This window comes from Daucus carota, chromosome 2 (assembly GCF_001625215.2).
Source record: "Daucus carota subsp. sativus chromosome 2, DH1 v3.0, whole genome shotgun sequence".
Lineage (NCBI taxonomy): Eukaryota > Viridiplantae > Streptophyta > Magnoliopsida > Apiales > Apiaceae > Daucus > Daucus carota.
The window spans coordinates 58,922,746-58,943,136 of NC_030382.2; the positions used below are offsets into that span (position 1 = coordinate 58,922,746).

The 20,391-nt window shown below is 34.9% G+C and overlaps 5 protein-coding genes across 6 annotated transcripts; 2 read left to right on the forward strand and 3 right to left on the reverse strand.

The window, feature by feature from the left end:
- Positions 1 to 226: 226 nt before the first annotated feature.
- LOC108209180 (BAG family molecular chaperone regulator 6) lies at positions 227 to 5,407 on the reverse strand. Its single transcript, XM_064088514.1, has 3 exons — positions 5,250 to 5,407; positions 2,878 to 4,887; positions 227 to 2,451 (listed from the first exon to the last, which is right to left on the reverse strand). Exons 2-3 carry the CDS (start codon positions 4,822 to 4,824, stop codon positions 379 to 381), a joined length of 4,020 nt encoding a protein of 1,339 aa, XP_063944584.1. The 5' UTR covers positions 4,825 to 4,887; positions 5,250 to 5,407; the 3' UTR covers positions 227 to 378.
- Positions 5,408 to 7,167: 1,760 nt separating this feature from the next.
- On the forward strand, positions 7,168 to 7,889 carry LOC108210195 (eukaryotic translation initiation factor 1A). The gene has a single exon (XM_017381484.2). It carries the CDS (start codon positions 7,279 to 7,281, stop codon positions 7,714 to 7,716), a length of 438 nt encoding a protein of 145 aa, XP_017236973.1. The 5' UTR covers positions 7,168 to 7,278; the 3' UTR covers positions 7,717 to 7,889.
- A 2,900-nt stretch (positions 7,890 to 10,789) lies between these two features.
- LOC108210194 (protein CURVATURE THYLAKOID 1A, chloroplastic) lies at positions 10,790 to 13,699 on the reverse strand. Its single transcript, XM_017381483.2, has 5 exons — positions 13,423 to 13,699; positions 12,252 to 12,349; positions 12,030 to 12,137; positions 11,810 to 11,881; positions 10,790 to 11,053 (listed from the first exon to the last, which is right to left on the reverse strand). Exons 1-5 carry the CDS (start codon positions 13,571 to 13,573, stop codon positions 10,988 to 10,990), a joined length of 495 nt encoding a protein of 164 aa, XP_017236972.1. The 5' UTR covers positions 13,574 to 13,699; the 3' UTR covers positions 10,790 to 10,987.
- Positions 13,700 to 16,611: 2,912 nt separating this feature from the next.
- On the forward strand, positions 16,612 to 17,526 carry LOC108207901 (uncharacterized). The gene has a single exon (XM_017378330.1). The coding sequence runs from the start codon at positions 16,642 to 16,644 to the stop codon at positions 17,524 to 17,526; it is 885 nt and encodes a 294-aa protein (XP_017233819.1). The 5' UTR covers positions 16,612 to 16,641.
- Positions 17,527 to 17,692: 166 nt separating this feature from the next.
- Positions 17,693 to 19,605, reverse strand: LOC108205608 (GDSL esterase/lipase At4g01130). Of its 2 annotated transcripts, XM_017375579.2 has the most exons (6): positions 19,430 to 19,605; positions 19,148 to 19,305; positions 18,862 to 19,065; positions 18,617 to 18,780; positions 18,252 to 18,522; positions 17,693 to 18,179 (listed from the first exon to the last, which is right to left on the reverse strand). In XM_017375579.2, exons 1-6 carry the CDS (start codon positions 19,477 to 19,479, stop codon positions 17,911 to 17,913), a joined length of 1,116 nt encoding a protein of 371 aa, XP_017231068.1. In that variant the 5' UTR covers positions 19,480 to 19,605; the 3' UTR covers positions 17,693 to 17,910. The 2 variants fall into 2 exon arrangements, with proteins under 2 accessions (XP_017231068.1, XP_017231067.1); XM_017375578.2 differs by lacking the exon at positions 19,430 to 19,605 and having other exon boundaries at positions 19,148 to 19,419.
- Between the last annotated feature and the right edge of the window lie 786 nt (positions 19,606 to 20,391).

Genomic DNA, 20,391 nt, shown 5'->3' on the forward strand with positions numbered 1-20,391 from the left:
TAGAGATTATATAGTAATTTAGTTACTAAATAAGGGTATATCATTAGCTTAAAAATTACACGCCCAAAAGATTGAACCTGACTCGTTAATAAATAAGATTCAGACACGCTCTTACTGATTTGCTCGTATGAATAAATTGATTCATCGGTTTCAAAACATGTGTATGCATAACATAAACTGGTACAGTTGAGACTCTCAAAGTGCTATACACATTGTACATTGCAGGTGAACAAGCAAAAGCTAGTAAATTTATTCAAAATCCAACAACTCCAAGTTACAGACCTTCTGATAGACTCTTACAACAAAACATTTACATAAAACATACTGGTTTTCATTATAGATCACACTGCACCTTATTTTACACGTACATTCAAGGCATTACACTTGAAGAAGATACTGACCCGGAGATTTCTGTCTTCTCATTTTCAGCTTCTTTTTTCTTGATAATTTCTTCTCCAAGTCCTTCACTCTTTCCGACAGACTAGATATGGCAGTCAGCTGTTCTTTCCCTGCTGCAATTAGCTTCTCCACCGCTTCCTTCAGCTCCTCGTTCTCTATGGCCAACTTTTTGTCACTTTCTGTTTCAGTAACACTGGAGATTTGGCCCAAGATCGGCAATGATGCTGGAACTTCTTTCTGTGGTAGCTCGGCAACAAGCTCTTCCCCTGCCAAATCCTCTTCTCCAGCTGCACATTCTCTGTGAGGTTGCTTGTTGACTTTCTCAGTGTCAAGCTCTTTCACCAGCAATTGCTCGTCTCTCGGGATCTCAAATATGTTACCATCACTGTGTTTTTGACAGATTTCCTTGTTATCAAACTTATCTTCCCACATATCCTGATTTTCATCCTCTTCCATTTCCTGTTTAATGTTACAGATTCCGGTCTCTTCTGGATGGACCACCTCGCCAGATACTGCATCTTCAGTCCCACAAGTTCCAATAAGTTCCATGTTTTTAACTGATCCAACATCCTTTTCAAACTCATTATCTTCTCCTGTTCCCCAATGCTCAATCCCAACAATGTCTGCTGCCTGCACGTCATCAACTGGCTTATCATTCCCTTCAACCTCACAAACATTTACTGCTTCTTTTATACCAGGCATTTCCTTGGCCTCATCCCTGACATTATCTGCTGTCTGCCTGTCATGCACTGGCTTATCATCCCCTTCCCTTCCAAACTGACAAGCATTCGCTACTTCTTTTACGTCAGATATTTCCCATGTGTCAACCATGCCAGTTGCTGTCAGCGTGTTATTGACTGACTTCTCATCCCCTTCAACAACACATACATTTTCTACTGCTTCTCTATTACTGACATGTTTCTCCTTTAACGCAATTGAGTCCAGAAAATCTGCTCCAAGCATGTCATCCCCACTAAGTTCCTTGCCTCTCTCTAAATCTCCTACGGCGCTTAAATTATTGTTTGGCTTAGGAGAGCCTTCTGAACATACTGCTGTTGCAATATTGCCTTCCAGATCTGACAAATTTGGAGATTCAGCAAGCAATTTTTTGTGTGGCTCCCCCTCTGCACTAGTTTCTTTGGCTTCATTGTCCAGTGAAATCAGACCAGACTCCTCAACAAGTTCAAGTCGACATCGCACTGGAAGAGGCACCTCTCCATATACTTGGGTAATTTCATCTTCTTTACTAGACCAACCAGAGTCAAACAGAGGAGATGCATTCTGTAACTCAACAACATGGTTAGGTTTCTCTTCTACAATTATGGAAGGAGGAAGCTCTTTCGACTCGACCTGAAAAGAGTCATGATCCTTTAGTTCACCTGGTTTGACTATACATCTACCGCCATCGATTTGCAAGCCCTCATCAAAATTCTGAGCTTCAGAATTCTGCTGAGACACACGAGATGACACTTCTGTATATACCTTAGTATCTTCTTCGTCTTCTTTACTTGACCAATTGGAGTCGACCAGAGAAGATGGATCATGTAACTGAACAGGAGGGTTAATCTTCTCTTCAACAGCTATCAGAGGAGGAAGCTCTTTCGCACCAACATCATGCGCTTCACTTGGTTCTCTTACTTCAACGAGTGGCTCCAGTTGCCGATCTTTCAGGTCCACATAACCTGAAGAATCTTGCACTCTCTCTTCCAAAGCCCTGCCCATTTCATCTGTGCCCAACAACAGTTCTGATTTTCCCGTATTAACTGAGCTAATGTTCATGTCCATCACTGTGTGAGGTTTGTCTTGACATAGTTCTATTGCACCAGACTTCACATAACTAGGAGAGGGTGTTTCTTGCTCATGTCTGTCTTCCCCTGGTTTTACCAAGTCCTCCTCACCGGTTCTCTCGGAAATTTCTTCAACGTGTTCGGATTTATCAGATTCCTTTAGTTCATCAGAATGCTGAAAAGTAATGGAATCAAGTTTCTCCTGCAGACTAACAAGTTCTTTTGCTACAGCTTTCCTTATGTTCCTAATACTTGGATGCAAACCCTGGTGTACAATTAAGAGTGGACTATGTTAGCATTCTAAAAAATCAATAAACAAGTTGCATAATGGTCAAGTAGCTAAAAGAACAAGAAGAAACTTTGAATCTAAGGATTGCCACTCAAACGCTACATACTCCACTTAGCTGCACCGAGTACTCATAGAAAATCAGCTACAAGTTAATAAGTTAAATTTTTTTGAATAATATAAACATTTCCGCTTCTGAAAATAATTATGTACTCCAGGTATTCTTAACAATTTCATAATCCTACCAGAATCAGAGTTTTGATGTAATGTTTCCTTCTTTCTTCTCTATAAGTTGCTGGTGCTTGCTAATATTGGTTGTGAGTTTTTCTTAACTATCACCATCATCTTCAGTAATTTTACTTAGAATTCTTTTGAACATAAACTCAGGATTAAAAGAATGCTTACCTGCATTGTGTCCAACTGTAGCAAAAGGTTCATTATAGCTTCTCCAATCAATATCCTCTGTTTGTCAACATTCCCGCTACCCGAGGAAACAAGATTTTGAACATCTTGCCTGACCTTGATCAGTTCTCCTTTGATTCTAGCAATTTCCTTCAATTTCTTCAAAGGTTCCCATCTCCTAACTCCAAATCCCCGATATGCTGATTGAATGATTGCAGCTGCTTCAGCATCTGAGAACTTCTGGCATGGTGCTCCATTGGTACTTCCCAGTTCAGATTCCCTCGTATCTAAAGGCCCTCCAGTAGCTCCTGTTTCACCTTTAACATCACCAGATTGACCCTCAACTGTTAGCTCTTCATCCTTTTTTAGATCTTCAGATAAGTTATCCACATCCTTAACTCCTTTAACTCCTACATAATTTTCCTGATCACTATTTTCACCCTTTCCTTCTTCAGAACCGCTTGAAACCTTCTCTTGCAAGTCAGAGGCTGAAGCATCAGCGAAAGACTGAGATAAATCCTCTTTGCAGGCTTCTTTCTTAATGTTACTCTCCGTACTGTCAAGTACTTCAATATTTTTTACCTTTTTTTCGTTCTGAAGTCTGCCTAGATCTGAGTCTGCAGAGGACTGCACATCTTGCTGATTGTTTGCTTGCACAGTTGATGAGGAAGAAGACTTGTTGTCGCGTGACAACATATCTGGATTTTTTTGGTTTGCTGGAGAACTTGGAGACCTCGAGCTTCCACTTTTGGTTCTTCGACTTGGCAGTGGATCAACACGTAGACAAACAGGGGGCAACTTTGATGTTTTCGAATGGGAAGACTGCCCATTGCTATTGTTTTCCAAATGTTTCTTCTCACCTTTCTTATCTGTATGCTTCAAATGCATTTCACTGTGGTTCTTCTCAACTTTTGGTGCCCGATTTTCCTCGGTTTGACCATCTTTTAAAAATCCTTTCTCCTCAGATTGATCCATCTGTTTAACCGGAATAATCTTCTTTACGACATTTTTATCTCCGGGCCTTGGACCATCCTCTGATCTAAACTTTTCAGGGTGTTCTGTATCTCCCTCAGGCATAGTCTTCTTATCCTGATTTTCAATAAACTTTAGAGGAAATATTCCATACTGTGAAGGATCCCAAATAGACTTTTGATCTCCATCTTTATGCTCCACTTTGTCCTGTTTGGGATTGCAAGGCATGAAACCCACTGGATATGAACTTTTACATTCCTCGTTTTGTTGAGGTTCAGTCCCTTCATCGCCTTTCACCTGTCCTAGAGATTTAAGGTTGTTTAGATCTATGGGTAACCACCCGCTCCAAACACCTGGCTCCTGCCCACGAGGCTTCAAGCATTCCTTGGCTTCCTTGTCAAGACTGGTCTCGCTATTAGATTCTGGTTTAATAGTTTGTTCACCTTGTTCACTTCTTTTGTAGCCTGGTGGAATCCATAGAAGTGGATATGATTGATCTTTCACCTCAGGAGGAACCCAAGAGACAACTCTGTCCTTGTCATTATCGAAAGTTTGTTCCTCGATCTTGACATTTTTGTTCTCCTTCTGCTGGCACAGGTAGTTTGGACATCCACAACAATGATGATCTACCGGACCCTTCTTGTCATACTCATAACGTGGATCCACCACAGAATAATGCTGAGTAGGAAGATATTGAAAGGGGTAGTTTCCTGGAAGCGGAGGGTAGTTTCCATGACAATAAACTGGCGGGGGTGGTGCATAATGAGGATGATGAGCAGGATATTCCGGAACTTGGTTGTGGTTGTGATAGCAGCCGTAGTACGGCAATGGATATGGACAAGCATAACAAGGAAAGGCGACAGGGGGCCTCGCAGTATCCATCTTCACATATCCAAGACCAGGGCAGTGATGGGGAGCATAAGACATTTGTTCCATCTGCCGGGGGTGAAAATCCAAGAATCTACAGCCAGGATACATCCTCCCAAATTGGTTTCAATAATAATGAAACACAATTAACACCAAAACCAACAAAATTACCACCTGTTAAGAACATGAATCTAATGTCAAAACACCTGTTGTGAAATGATACAACACAATACACCAAAACTAATGCTACTTTTCGATGCCCTACAACCACAATTGAATTCCAGGAGAACCTAAACGATCCTCATATCCATCTAATTTTCTTTGTCAAGCTTATTATAAACAGGCCGTAAGCAACATATTAAAAACCAAAATTCCCCTTCTTTGTAGGATTTAGTAAACAGCTTAACAATGATAACGCAGCCACGTATTTTTTTTATATTTAAATATCATGTAAAAGAAGGATCACAGTGTATCAGATAAGCATGTATATGTAGAAACCAAATGAAATAAAGGAGATGTTGGTGAAGATAACATACCTTAAATCAAAGAGAAAACAATGGCAGGAGTCGTAGTTCCACCACAATCCAAGTAAGAGAGTTATCGAAACGAATCTAATCCACCAACCCAGAACAACTTAAATGATCGCTTTTTGTTTTTGATGTGTGTGTTGCTGCTTTTTTTTTTTTTTTATGTTGTGTGTTTCGGACACAACTAATGTCATTTTATAAGGGGCCAGAGGGAACAGAGGTTTCAAGACTTCCTCTCTTTTCGAGATGCTTCTCGCGTTTCATCAGTGTAGGCGCTTCTAGTTTCTTCTGTAACTATATTTTCAACACTATTTTTAGATGAGATTTTCTATGGTGTGCCCGGCACACAATAATTCTTAATTTTAATAAAACGGTTTTTCTATGGTGTGCCCATGGGCACATGCTAAGCGCGGAAAATTTTGTACTTAGATCATTTTGATTGGCTCCTATCTCATGATAATGGTGGACCCCCCTGCAAATACACCAACCACACCAATCAAAATCTCCCAAATACAAAAATTTTCGCGCTTAGCATGTGCCCATGGGCACACACTAGCCAAACCGTTAATAAAAATAGCTCTTTTTAACTGGTGGATGAATAATAAATGAGATGGACCCCCTGCATTCACATCAACTTCACCAATCAGAATAGGCCATTTTTATAAAATTTAATGATTGTTGTGTGTCCTTGGGCACACATTAGAAAGACCGTTTTTAGATTACATGATTTTGACCAATCATTTTATATTTTGAGATCAAAGAGAAGCAACAATGTTGGGCCGTTGTGCGATATTACGGTTGTAGTTCATCGGATATAAATTTGGGAAACTCGATTTGAAATTGGATTTCATCCAAATTTATATTCAAATTTGCTTTAAACCCATTCGGATTTGAATCTGATATAAATTTAAAATGAGCCGAAACAAAAAATTTATTTAAATGTTCAATCTTGTATGAAATACAAAAGATTTCATAATTTCTATTTTATTTCGTTAGATTATGAATTTTTCAGTATTTGTATGTTTAACCAAAGTTCTCATTTTGGTTAGACTCAAGGGTTGGTGCAGATGCCTCCCGGATCAGAGACGCTTAGGTTTTACCTTGGTTCACGTAGTTTGCAGGGAGCCTGTCGCGCTTGCAGGTACGGCTGCGAGTTCCTACGTTAAAAAAAAAAAATTACATAAATATCTCATATTCTTTATAAGTTTATATATTTTTATTATTGAATAAGATATCATATTTTTTTCGGGAATTATATATTATAATCGGATTATTTTTTCCTATCATATATACCCTTTCTACTTTAATTATCATTCTTATGTTTCTCTTTGTTTGTTTTGATTTTCAGGATCATGGAAAGAGATTTTATGGGTTTTTTTATTCAGACTATAAAGTCTTATTATCTAAACGTCCGGAGATATGTTTGCGTATCTTTCGGTTAGATGATAAATTTTGTTGGATGAAAAAAATCCCTGATGCAGTTATTGTAATTATGATACAACTCATCTACGAGTACGTAGACCCTGACAAAAAAAAAGTTTATTAAACTTTAAAAATTATTCATTTATTATTCACGTTGGAATTAAGTTATCATATGATTTAAGTTTAATATTTGAGAGTTCAAAAAAAAAATCTGAATCCGTCTCAAAATCAGAATTAACAATTATATTATGCTCATAAAAATAAGTAAATATTGAAAACAAATACGGTTTTCAAATTTATAAAAAAGTTTCTCTTAATAAATAAATATGATGCAGAGGGGAAGCAAAATTTATATAAATTTGAAATATATTAATTTATCTAGTTTATATTTATATTCTAATTTGTTGGTATTTTTTTAAGAAAATTTTATTGGTGTTTTAATTTTTCTTTAAATATAATTTGGATTAATGAATAAATAACGAGGAGACTAAGACTAGACTAGAGCTGTTGTGAGGTGCAAGTAAGTAATACAATAAAAAGGGGCAGGGGGAAGCAAGGCCGTCCAAATTAGGGTTTGACAAAACAAGAATCAGCAAGAGCAGCAGCAGCAGCAGGTATGCCGAAGAACAAGGGAAAGGGAGGCAAGAACCGCAAGCGAGGTAAGAACGAAGCCGACGACGAGAAGCGCGAGCTGGTCTTCAAGGAAGACGGCCAGGAATACGCTCAGGTGATGCGTATGCTCGGCAACGGGCGTTGCGAGTCCATGTGTATTGACGGCACCAAGCGTCTCTGTCACATCCGTGGCAAGATGCACAAGAAGGTCTGGATTGCTGCTGGCGATATCATTCTCGTCGGTCTCCGTGATTATCAGGATGATAAGGCTGATGTCATTCTCAAGTATATGCCTGATGAGGCCAGGCTTCTCAAGGCTTACGGCGAGCTTCCCGAGAATACCAGGCTTAATGAAGGTATCGCTGGTGGACTTGATGATGAGGATGATAACGTTGACGATGATTATATCGAGTTTGAGGATGAAGATATTGATAAAATCTAGCTCTATATCTTATATTATTATTGTGTCTGGATGTTTGTTTGGATATGAATGTTTGTGCTTTTTATTATATTTGAGGATGCACTAGTAATTGTGTTTAATTACTCTCAGTTGGATGCTATAATCTTTACTTTTAAGCCTCGATGCTTGCTCTGTTTAATTATTCTTCACTTGGATGTTATAATCTTTACCTTTGAGCTCGGATGATCATCTTAATGATTTGATTTTCTAATTTAGAGACAAGGTTTTCCTGTTATGTTGATTTCTCTGTTTAATTACTCCACTTGGATGTTCTTATCTTTACCTTTGAGCTTGGATGCTTCATCTAGGATGATGATCTTAATAATTTGATTTTCTAGTTAGGGAGAATGTTGCTTCATCTAGGATGATGATCTTAATAATTTGATTTTCTAGTTAGGGAGAATGTTTTCCTGGTATGTTGATTTCTCTTGATCGGCGATATACCTGTTTTTAGATGTTAATTGGCGGAATATGTCTGTAGTGGTAATATTAGTTGACTGTTATATTAGCAGTTAGTTGAAACCAAACAAATCTACACAAGATGTTATAATTTTTTTGTTTGACATGTTTGATACATGATGAATTGAGTTTAGAATTTCATAGCCCTGTGAAGGACAACTGTTACGCATTGCTTCCTTTCAGCTTCAATTTATCGAAGCTCATACTTTGGTTAAACTCAACTTTATATTTTTCCCCTAATTCAGTGTTCCTGTAAGATAAAGTACACCTGCCCATCTCTATGGTAAGATAAATTGCTAGTGGTGACCTTACGTGTACTCTTGCTCTCCGGCAGCTGTAAGATGATAGATTCTGTTTTATGAATTTGTGTATATGCTTATTTGCTTTCAATTACTTTCTCACTTTATCGATCATATTATACAAAGTATTATATCCCATATTAAGCTAATTTGTTGGTGGTGCTATACCAATATTGTAATTGAAGGTCACCTGCATTATTGTTTTTCTAGTCTGATTATGCTGGTTCTTAATGTTTGCTTCGGAGTCATTCTGGCTAGCTCTATTAAACTATGTTTGTTCATGTTGGCATCAATGGTCAAGTTACATCTGGACGCCGGTGCTTGAATGATATTATGAAATTTTTTTTGGTGTTCAATGCTGTGTTTCAAATTCTTAAAATCTCTATTCTTATTGTTGTGAGTAATTTGAAACCTTTATTTTGGCCTTCTAGTACAGGGCATATCACTAGTTCTAAACTGCCATTGCATTGAATTATGTGTTCTTATACTAATGAGAAGAACAGAGTCCAAGTAGTCAGTATAAGAGACTACAGCAATAAGTCTTGAAGCTAAGGCGCACTCCGGTGATCCTCTTGGCTAAAAAAAGACAACTCAAAATTCTAATAACTTCCGAAACTAATGGGAAAAAAAATAGGAAATTCTAGTAACTTCCGAAACTAATGGGAAAAAAAATAGGAGAATGGATTATTCCTTGATGACGCTAGTCTCTGGAAGGACTTTTGAGGAGGTTGGGTATTGTAAGACTTGGATCTTCGTGTTCCTTTCCTGCCATATAGTTAAGTGAACCCTATAATATTGAGTTTACAAATCTGTTTGAGAAACCGGTTTGAAGTAAATTGCCTCCAAAATTTGCTGTTGTGACCCCATCAGCAGGCACTCCAGTTGGGCGATTTGAAATAATAGCATTAGAAAAGGAGCAGGAGAGTGAATGATCTAATATATAATCTTCATCTTGGTAAAGCGTACATCAGGAAAAGACCTTCATTTGGAAATTAATTATACGATCTCCGTTTACTAACCAAGTATTCTGTGTTTTGGAACCTGAGGAGGAAAGCACAGATTCACTAATAGAATTCCAGATTTGAGATGCTCCTGTTTCTGTTTGGTTATTCTAACATATAAAAATCATGGATGCCTATGCTAGTAATTGAAAACATTTGTCTCAACCCTTTTCAAGGATAGAAAGCAGGAGGTAAGTTCCAGTGATTTAGCTAGGTATTCATAAGCCGAGAATTAGGAAAAGCCCAAAGCACTGAACCAGAGGGTTGTTGTCTAGCCAAGGACCATGCGAGATGTGATAATTTTAGTTTATTTTTTTTTAATCTTGTTCAAATTTTAAAAATTGCAAAGTGGTTCTTGTTTCGTGAAGGATCTTACGGAGACTGCAAGAGCAATTTTAGGGAATTATCATTGCCTCCACATTTCCTCACCGAAAATTGATTTTTGACCCGAATAATGAGGTGGATTCAGGTGGAATTATATAGCCCATAATTGGAAAACAATTGCATCTGACAACAGGTTACCGCAGTTGCTAAACGTTATCGTTTGCTATCTAAGAGCATTCTCATCCCAGCCCCCAAACCCAAACCCAACCTCATCCCCATAATTTAAAAAAATCTACTAATTTTTGTAGAAATGTAGTCTACATCCGGAACCCGAAAATAGGGTTTGATTTTGGGGACTAGAAATAAATCCTCATATTTGATGTTTCACTATTCATCCCTCATACACTATTCATTCTCCATTTCATTATCATTTCATTATTAGTTTATTAAAAATCAAGTCTTATCTTATACTTTTATGGGAATAGGGATTGAATATGGGGAATGGGTTGGAAGAAACTTTTAAAAATTTGTAAATATTTTTTAGGGATTACTATTTTTAGTAAGTTTTTGGGTTGAGGATTGAGGCCAGATGTGAATGCTCTAACTTATACTCCCTCTGTTTGAAATATAAGTTGTTTGACTTTTTGGCACACAATTCAAAATCCTTTGACCGTATAGTTAAAATCATTATTTTTAAAAAAAAAATTCTGAATAAAAATATATGATTAATATTATAAATTGGAAAAAGAAAATTTTAAAAATAACTATTTTAACTAAGCGGTCAAAAGACTTAGAATTGTGTGTCAAAAAGTCAAACGACTTATATTTCCAAACGGAGGGAGTAAGATTTACCGCTGTCAATCAATAGGTATATACCATGTGTATGCTGGTATAGTGATATTGACCATTCCTAAAAATATATTGAGCTCTTGATAATGGCAGTGGAAAACGTTGAAGTTCTTGAAGCAGTCAGAAGAACAAATTACCAGTATATAATTTAAAAAATGAAAAATGCAATAAAATTTTAAAGATAAAACTACACAGAACAGTTGGAATATATCAAAAACCTACGCTAAGTTACAAGAGCATGTTCTCATACAATAATTCACAAATGTAATTTAATTTAATGCAGATGAAGACACGGACAACAGAAACTTCATATAGCCACATTCACTCGGTTCCTGCAATCTTCTTCTTCAACGACTCGATGTCCGTCGCTAATTCTTTTCTACTCGACTGGGAGAGAAGTATAAGAGAAAAATGTAAGCTTATTAGAGGTACATGAAAGTACAAGATCTGTTATGCTTAGAAAATCATATATCTTGGCTGCAGAGAGATGCTAAGAAAGTACGTTCAGAAGATTTTCTCGGGATTACAAATTGAACCACGCACAATGGACATACATGCAACCTACATGGAAGCTATTTCTTTATAAAGAGAAGATAATATAAAAAATCAGATTATGCCAGTATAGTTTCCGGAGAGTTTGCATAAAGATGCAGATGATGACTCACAATATCACAACAAAATTATTCCTTCTTATTACTCCCTCCGTTCCATTTTAGTTGTCATCTTTGGGTTTGTGCCGGTCAAATTGACCAAAGTTTGACTGAAATTTATTAATATTTTATTACCGGAAATAACTTTTAATCTACTTTAAGATGTAGTTTTTAGTTTTTTAAAATAATGAAAGAGTGACTTATAATCTTTGGTCAAAGATTAGTCAATTTGACCAACAAAAATAAAAATGTGACAACTAAAAAGGGACGGAGGGAGTATTTCAGGACTGGAAGGTGGCCTATAACTGGCAAACAAAGTTTTTCCTCGGATTAACGGATACACTACAACTAAGAGTTAAATGGTACAAGTAATGTTTCATAAAAACTACTCCTATAAGACATGCCAATAAAACAATTGCATAGGTTACGGCCAAAAAGTCAAATATATCTTGTAGGCACAGCACAATCTCAGTATACGATTTATCTAGCTTACCTTGAAGAGAAGGTATCGGTAGACAAACCATCCTGTATATCCAAGTCCTACCAACTCCATGATCTTGGGAAGCTAGGATACATCAACAATTCAGAGGATTAAAATCAGAGCAGCCAGATAAAAAAGCCATCTGCGAATCTAAGATCGCTAAAAGCAAGCATGTAATTTGACAAATTAAAACTTAAAAAAACAGTAGAATTGTCTGTATTATAGCACTTACCAAAGGAATGGAGTTGATTGCACCAACAAGTGTAGCAGATAGCCAGACTCCAACAATTGCTCCGCCTCCATAAAGAAGCACTGTCGACTTGTTTTCAACTGCATCCCACTATTTACCGCAACAGAATGTACAGCTTGTTAATATGGTTCATGAGACATGAGACAACAAATGTATGTAAAAGACACTGGCAACATAGATGCTTAATAGGTTGATTTAGTTTACCTTTTCCTTTAGATCTGTAAGTATCTCTCCACCATCAGAAGGGGTCTCTTCTGAAGTGGCCTTGATCTGGAATTGTCCACGTCTCCTTGAGACTGATACTATTAAGAAGAAACAAAAAATTGGTAAAATTGAGATTAATAGCTAAAGTATCTGTCAATTTTGGTCTACTCCATTCTACATAAGACAGACTTTTAACTAGAGGAGTAGAGGGACATGTTAAGGAACCATTTGATGAGAATACAATTTGTTTAATGCATTCCACAACGTCTTACTATAATTATCCAATAAAAGACCTTGTAAAAAGTATATATGCTATTCCACGGACACATAACCAAAAAATTCTACAAAGAAAAGCAAATTGTGGTCTGCTTAGTATTATCACGTTTCCCACTTGTTTCAGAAGAAACATCATCAGTCAGATGCTGAAAAGGTGCAGTAGAAAAAGATAGGAGCACGAAACATATTTGAGCCTTGGAAACATGTACATAGTTGGCCTGTTTTCAGCTTAAAAAATAGAAAGCAAATATAAAATTATGAAAAACTACTGGCATCATGTGTAAGTGTAAGTGTAGCTAATCCTTTAGTTCTTTTTTCTCTCTGCATGCTTTCTCTTGTAAATAATCACAAAACATCTTGAAGCAGGACAGAGAGTTCCAATAGAGAGCAACCAATCATCACAGAATTAGACATCTCACCATATTACAAAATGTAAAATAAATTTTTTGCAATTAACAATAAAAACCAAAATCAAAGATAAACAGAAAAGAATCTTTGAATGCAAAGCACTACGATTTTAGTTTTAAATTAGCAATAGACACCATCTTTCACCAGTGTGGAACCCATATGTGATATGATGGCGATGAATGACAATGATAACATAACAAATGTCACAAATATAACTGACACCTAGGATTCCCATTTAGTAGAAACAAAGTTAAGCTTCAAAAATTTAATTTCCAGTTTCCGAAGAGAACAATAGAACTATAGCAAGTGGCAAGTAGATGACGCATGAAAAACTAATTGTGCAAATGTACATTACAAATTAAGTCAACTACTATTAACTACCGAAAATAAAGAAAATATGGTAAAGCAATCAGAATTTGCAGAAAGCCAATTGGAAAAAAACAAATCTGTAGAGGTGTTCGACGAATTGACCCAGAAAGAAAAGTACCTGAAGACAACTTGAATGTAAAAGATGCAGCAGCGGGTGATGAGGTAGAGAAGCGAGTTGGAAGGTTAGGTAATCCGCAAGAGCGATGGCTAGTAGTAGCTGCAAGTGGACTTAAGACGCCGGTGGTCCTCATGGAAGTCGCCGTCGACATGCTTCAGTCCGGTCTGGACAAATTTTATATCTTCTTCACTTTTACGAGATTTGTGAGCAACAATAGTCTTCACAACTCGTTCTTTCTTGGAGTGTATATTAGACTAACACGTGTATCATACATGATTGTTGATTGGTGGACTTTCTATCTTCATAATCTCTAGAATGGGTTAATTATCAAGTTGGTGTGGGCTTAATGTATCAAATTGGTCACTGAACTTAAAACGGTATCAATATAGTAATTGAAGTGGTCATGAATATCAAACAAGTATCTTGAAAAATAAATTCAAACAGTAAAAATATTATATATAAAATTTTACTCATTATTTTTAAATGTTACCACAACCAACTAAAAAGTTATGACTTCTGGTATTTAAAATAATATATTTATATTTTATCAAGTTTATTTATTATTTATATTTTATTATATAGTTATTTTTTTGTTTTAATTAAAAATAAATAATAAATAAACTTAATAAAATCTAAATATATTATCACAAATATTAGAAGTCATAATCTTTTACTTGGTTTTTGTAACATTCAAAAATAAGTGTAAAACTTTATAAACAATTTTTTTACTGCTTGAACTTATATTTCAAGATACTTGTTTGATATTTATGGCCACTTCAGTGACCATCTTGATACCGTTTTGAGTTCAGTGACCAATTTGATACATTAAGCCCACTTCAGTGACCAACATGATAATTAACTCTTTCTAGAAGAGAATAATATATGTGCCTGGCTTACCCGAGTTCTGGCTTCTTTTCCCGATACTTTTCTTGATCCTTTTGTGTAAAAAAAGGAAGGACATTTATAAAAAATTAATAATGCTAAATTTTGTTTCACGACTTATATTTATTTTCCAAACAATGATTATAAGTCTTAATTCAACTTCTTTACTTTAAATCATAAATTTTTTTTTTAAATTTACCAAAACGGTCCTATATCATATGGAGACACTTTTCTAAAATTGTTTTATTACAAATCTTCATTAATTTTTAAAGAATATTTTATTGATTTATTATTATAATTTTATCTATTAAAAGAATTATTTAAATTTAAAAAAATAATAAATTATGAATAGATAGATCAACCAATCAATTCTTATTGTCGATTTCTTCTACCACGTATGAATAGTTTAAACTAAAATATGTATGACTTTGTACTTCAAGAGTAGTAAATTTGATTTTTATTATAAATTACAGTAGTTAACGGGATCCCCGGTTATAATATTTTTTTATTTTAATAGAAATAATTTTAAATATATATTATTAATTTGCGTTTTATATTATATATAACATGTATTTTATTATGATATATCAAATTTGATGACTTGTGGATAATATAATTTAACTGAACTTAATCAATTAAAAATTGATTTATATGAGGAGTAAAATTCTATGGAGACCACTTTTATTGGAGACCGTAGAGACCACTTATGTTTTGCAAGTAAAACACTATAAAATACATTATTTTGTGAAGTATGTTCAACAAATATCATGTATTCATTAAAATTGTTGAAGATCATCTATGTTTCATAAGTATATAATGTATGTTCTGCAAGTTGAACAATGTCCTGCAAACTAAATATATTTCGTAGAATATAACATTTTGTAATGTTCTACATGCGAAACTTATATGATATTCAAGATTTTAAAGTGAAATAATGATTTTGTACAACATGATGTGCAAAACTATATGTTTTGCAATGTTTTTATGCAATATTTCACTTGCTGAATATAAGTGGTCTCCACGGTATCCAATAAAAATGGTCTACATATAACTTTACTCATATATACTAATTTGAAATATAACTATTTATTGTCATAACTATAGCAATATTTTTGTATGATATATTATCGGTTCGATAAAAATGATGAATCATATATGATTGTTTATTTTAGTGATTAAGAATATCAGAGTGTTATATATTTAGCATATTTTTCAAATAATAATATATAAACATTACGTAGATTAATGTACACCCAAAAATGTTACATGATATATATAAATGAAATATGAACGACATGATACGTTTAAATATGAACGACATGGACCACTTAAAATAATTTTTCATATAAATATGTGATATTTATATTTTAAATAAGATACATATATTTTCAAAAAAAATACATAAGATACATATATTGTTGATTTAAATTAAATTAAATTACTAACAAACACATGTTTAGATATATGAGTTTTGAGTAACATGTAACATCTCACATCATGTGAAGAATAATATTAGAAAAATCTCATCTTACACTTGTTTAATAGACTAATGTGATTTCAGTAACACGTGACGTGATTTCACGTTATCCGAAATAAATATTAATAATTTTTCACTTCACACGTGTTTAATAAACCGATGAGATCCAGCAACACGTGGCATGATTTCGGGTAATTTGGAGAAACTATTAATAATTTCTCACTTTACACGTGAGATTTGAGTGACATGTGACGTGATTTCATGAAAAAATTTAATCAATATTTTTAAAATGATCTCGATATATGGTAAGTACGTGTGTAATTACTTGAATAAAATAATACATAATATTTTTACACTAATATGATATTTGTGCATCAGCTCATTTATAATATCTTATCCGTCTGGCCGATATAATAACTTGGGACAATTATTTTATCTTTCGACATTTATACAAGTCAAAATTTGTTCTTAGAAGTATGACTTTCAATTAATAGTGTATACAACTAAATAAAAATAGTGCAACTAATTAACTGCATACTAAATAAAGTTTGGTTGAGCAGATTGATAGTGTAAGTAACACCATATATGTGTAAAGTAAAGAGTTCCTTAATATTAGGTCTTAGTTAGAAAGAGAACCACTGCATGTCGATTGCCACTCTCCTCTTTCTTATTCTTTCTTTGTTGAATGTCACAGGAAAGACATTAGTCATTTCATATACTTATGCACTTCATATTCTTCATCACACTTCATTTTTGTTGATTGATTAATAAATCAGATTTTGTTCAGGCATGCGTGACTATACTTATCTCACCAAGATTTGCAGCTTGAAGACGCGAGAAATAAGATCAACCTAACATTAATGGAGTCGAGAAACATCATTTGGGGGATATTTTGCATCTCGTTGACGCCATTTTTGATCAGAGGGACATTGGCCAAGGATGATAGTAAGCCTGATACATCTTCTTTGAATAATTTTCTCCATGATCATGCACGAGAGGTGGTCAAATTTCCCCAACTAGGTAAATTTTATGATATTTCTCTCAAGTCCAATTATTCGGGTATAAAAATCTCATATATTCAGATCCGGACTCCGAGTATTTGGACAAGAGGAATCAATGTTCGTGCAGTTCATATCCCACCCAAAACTCGAATTTTGCCATTTGTAAGAAGACTGGATATAGTCTATCAAGATCTTGGTAATTTATCATCTTATTACTACAATGTCCCAAACTATAGGTTCGTAACACCTGTTATTGGCTTTGCAACTTATAATGGTGAAGACAATTCACCGTCGAATAGCAGTGGACCTCCGCCTAATATATGTCTAGAGGGAAATAATACGATTATGATCCAGTTTCCGGATATTTCAGTGAAGAAAAAAGAGAATTCAACAATGAGATGTGTTGCATTTGGTGCTAATGGTGACATTCAGTTCAGCAATGTAACAGTGCCAAATAAGTGTCTTGCTCGTGGGCATGGCCAGTTTTCCATTGTTGTCCCAAAATCAAAAAAATCTTCAAAAAAAGGACTGGCGATAGGATTAGGGGTGGGATTTGGAATTTTAACCTTGTTGCTTGTAATATTATTGATGTGTCGGATCGCGAGGAATAAGGAATTGGAGTATATGCAAAATGAACCAGAAAAGAGTGAGAATTTGGATACAGCTTGGGTTGGATCCAGTAAATTGCCTGCAGCTGAATGGAGCAGAAACTTTGAAATTCCTGAAAATGATTACATTCCTTGACCGTTTTCATCTTTCTGATTGTTGTTTTGCTCCCAAATTTTGTTTAATTTGGTTTTGCTGCATTCTTTAGTTTCATCTTTAAAGTCAGTTTTGTTTAATGAATTGTATAGTGCAGGTATTTATAATATGTAAATTTATATTACAAAAAGGGTGGAAGAAGAATTGATTTTACACGAGAAAATATATATTACTAATTGGTTTTTCGAACATTTTATACATGACTAGAACTTTTGAGCGGCAACATTTTACATATTTGAACAAACCAAACACTCATCCGCTCAATAGCTTATTTACATATTACATCGGCTTCAATATATATATATATATATATATATATATATATATATATATATATATATTTAGTTTAAGAACAGATTTACGACATCAACCGATAGGCTGAACATCGCAAAACTTATGCAGATCAAAAGCAGGTTCAGTATAATATCCGCTGACAATGGCATTGGCCACAATCTTGTTGGCAGCTTCCGTTGTATGCACCCCATCCCAGCTTATGTAATTGTAAGGATCCCCGCAAGCTGATGCTGTAACACTTGATCCATTTACAGTACCCGATTTACCACACATGACTTGCGGATTAAAATTATAAGCCCCTCCACCCGCTCCACAACAAGTTGTTGTGCTGTATTTTAATCCTGCATTACAAAGAATCAAACTATCATTTTTATTCGGCAACTTTTGAGACTATACAAAAATTCAGTGGTTACCATGAGATGAGGGATTTTGGAAGATATTCAACAATGCAGAATACGTATCCACATATACAAGATTAGCATCGGGAAGTTGTTGTCTTGCTCCGAACAATGCACCCTTAAGCATCTGATTAAACTCTGATACAGCATTGTTGTAGGAAGTCATGCATCCGGCCTGGTCTACATCAGAATCGCCATGAGGATACTGCACTAAAAACGCTGGATAACAACCCATAGGCCCCGTGTTTAGCACCATGAATGTACGTCCGCCCAATCCATATAGCTCCTGCAAATAAATTAGGAATAATGATTCAATTACATTATATATGTTGAGGACCCGACATGAGGGCATCAGTGTTTGTAAATAATTGACGACTAACTTTAACAGTGTTAACGATTTCATTAGCCACTTGAGGAAGATTCTGTTTCACCCCACCAACGCCAGCTGATCCTAAGACTCCAGTCACATCATTTTGACCGATATAAATAACGTATAGAGATTTTCCTAATATATCTGCTGAAGGAAGATTGGAAGACCCTCCTCCTGTATATATAAGTTGATTGTAGATAAGTAACATAAAAATATAAGTGATCAAGCAATAAACTAACTGACGCGATGAGTCACCTTTGGAGATTGAGGATGCGAAAGTTTTCATTTGGTTAAGCTGAATGGGCAGATAGTACTTGCTCACCCAATCCTTGTTGGAGGAATCAGGCGGCTTCACTGTAGCTCCCTGTGATGCAAAATTGGCACCATGTGTATAATCAGCCCCGCCCCCGCCTGATGATTGTGAATAAGGGTTCGGAGATGGAAGCCCCAGAGCTTGAGCTGCACCATCAATGAAAAAAATAATTAGGCTCTGTAATTTCAACATGAAATGAATAAATTTAGTAAAATATAGTTGAGTTACCTAAGAAGTCTATGATGAGCCTTCCATCACAGCTCCGCCCAGCAGGTTTTTTGAAATAGGTCATGCCGTTTGGGGAAGACATCGGCATACTTCCGGTATCACTATTTGAATCTCCGAAATTAAATATGGCCTGGAAGCTGCAGTTGGCTTCACTATATCTGAGAAACACACATATGATCATCATTGAAACAACATAAACATATTGCTGAAACGTTATACAACTCATTTTCTTATGAGAGACAATTTTGATTTTTGGTTAAGGATGGATTGTGTATAAAAAACCTGGTATTTATAGCTGCGGAAAAACATTGTCTCCAAAGTGGATAACACATGTAACCGGATAACTCTTACACAGAAGAAATAAAATGAGAATTCCCTTGTGTAAATTTAGCAAAACTCAATCTTGTTCATGTGAAAAACACTGATTCAGGTCCATATATGACACATTAAGTTCAAAAGCGAACCTCATATAATGGAAGATGAAAGTAACCTAACGTCAATAAACAATCAAATAATTGTTTTCATTCTTATCCTGCATAACAAAATTTATGTTGAAAATTTATTGACATTTTTCAGACACAAATTTGTGCAAGGGAATTAGTATAATATGATAATCGGCAAATCGATTTCTACTATATATGTTTACTTATGTTTTGGACTCATTTACTCCAAAAACTGTGAATATTAATTATGTTATCATAACTAAAATTATACTATTATCGAAATTAATTTTATTTTCTCAAAAGAATATAGTAACGGCCTTAGGTAGGTCTAAATTTAATTTATCTCATTATTTTTTAATACAATAAATTTAGACACCGTTTAAAAACAGTGTGTGTTGTAAGCATATTTTCCCCTTTAGAAAATTTAGATACTGTTTAAAATATCAAATACAAAGGCCGATTTATAATAGATGTAAATATAAAATATACTTCATATTTCTATTGATGATTATATAGGACCCAGTGATAGTGTGGCAATGCAGTGCATGCGTCAAAACATGAAACGGGTGAGACGGTAGAACCACCTAAAGTAATTTTTTTTCATTTTAGTTTAGTTTTAAATGTTTGAATGATAGACCTACTAAAGTGATATCATCTAAATAAATTCAATCAAATATTGGCAATCTAATCTTTCCTCTTACACGTGTTTAATGAATGATTGAGATTTGAATAACACGTGGCGTGATTTGCGAAAATTCAATAAAAAAATTTTAAGATCCTGAAGAGGACAGCTGGAACCTG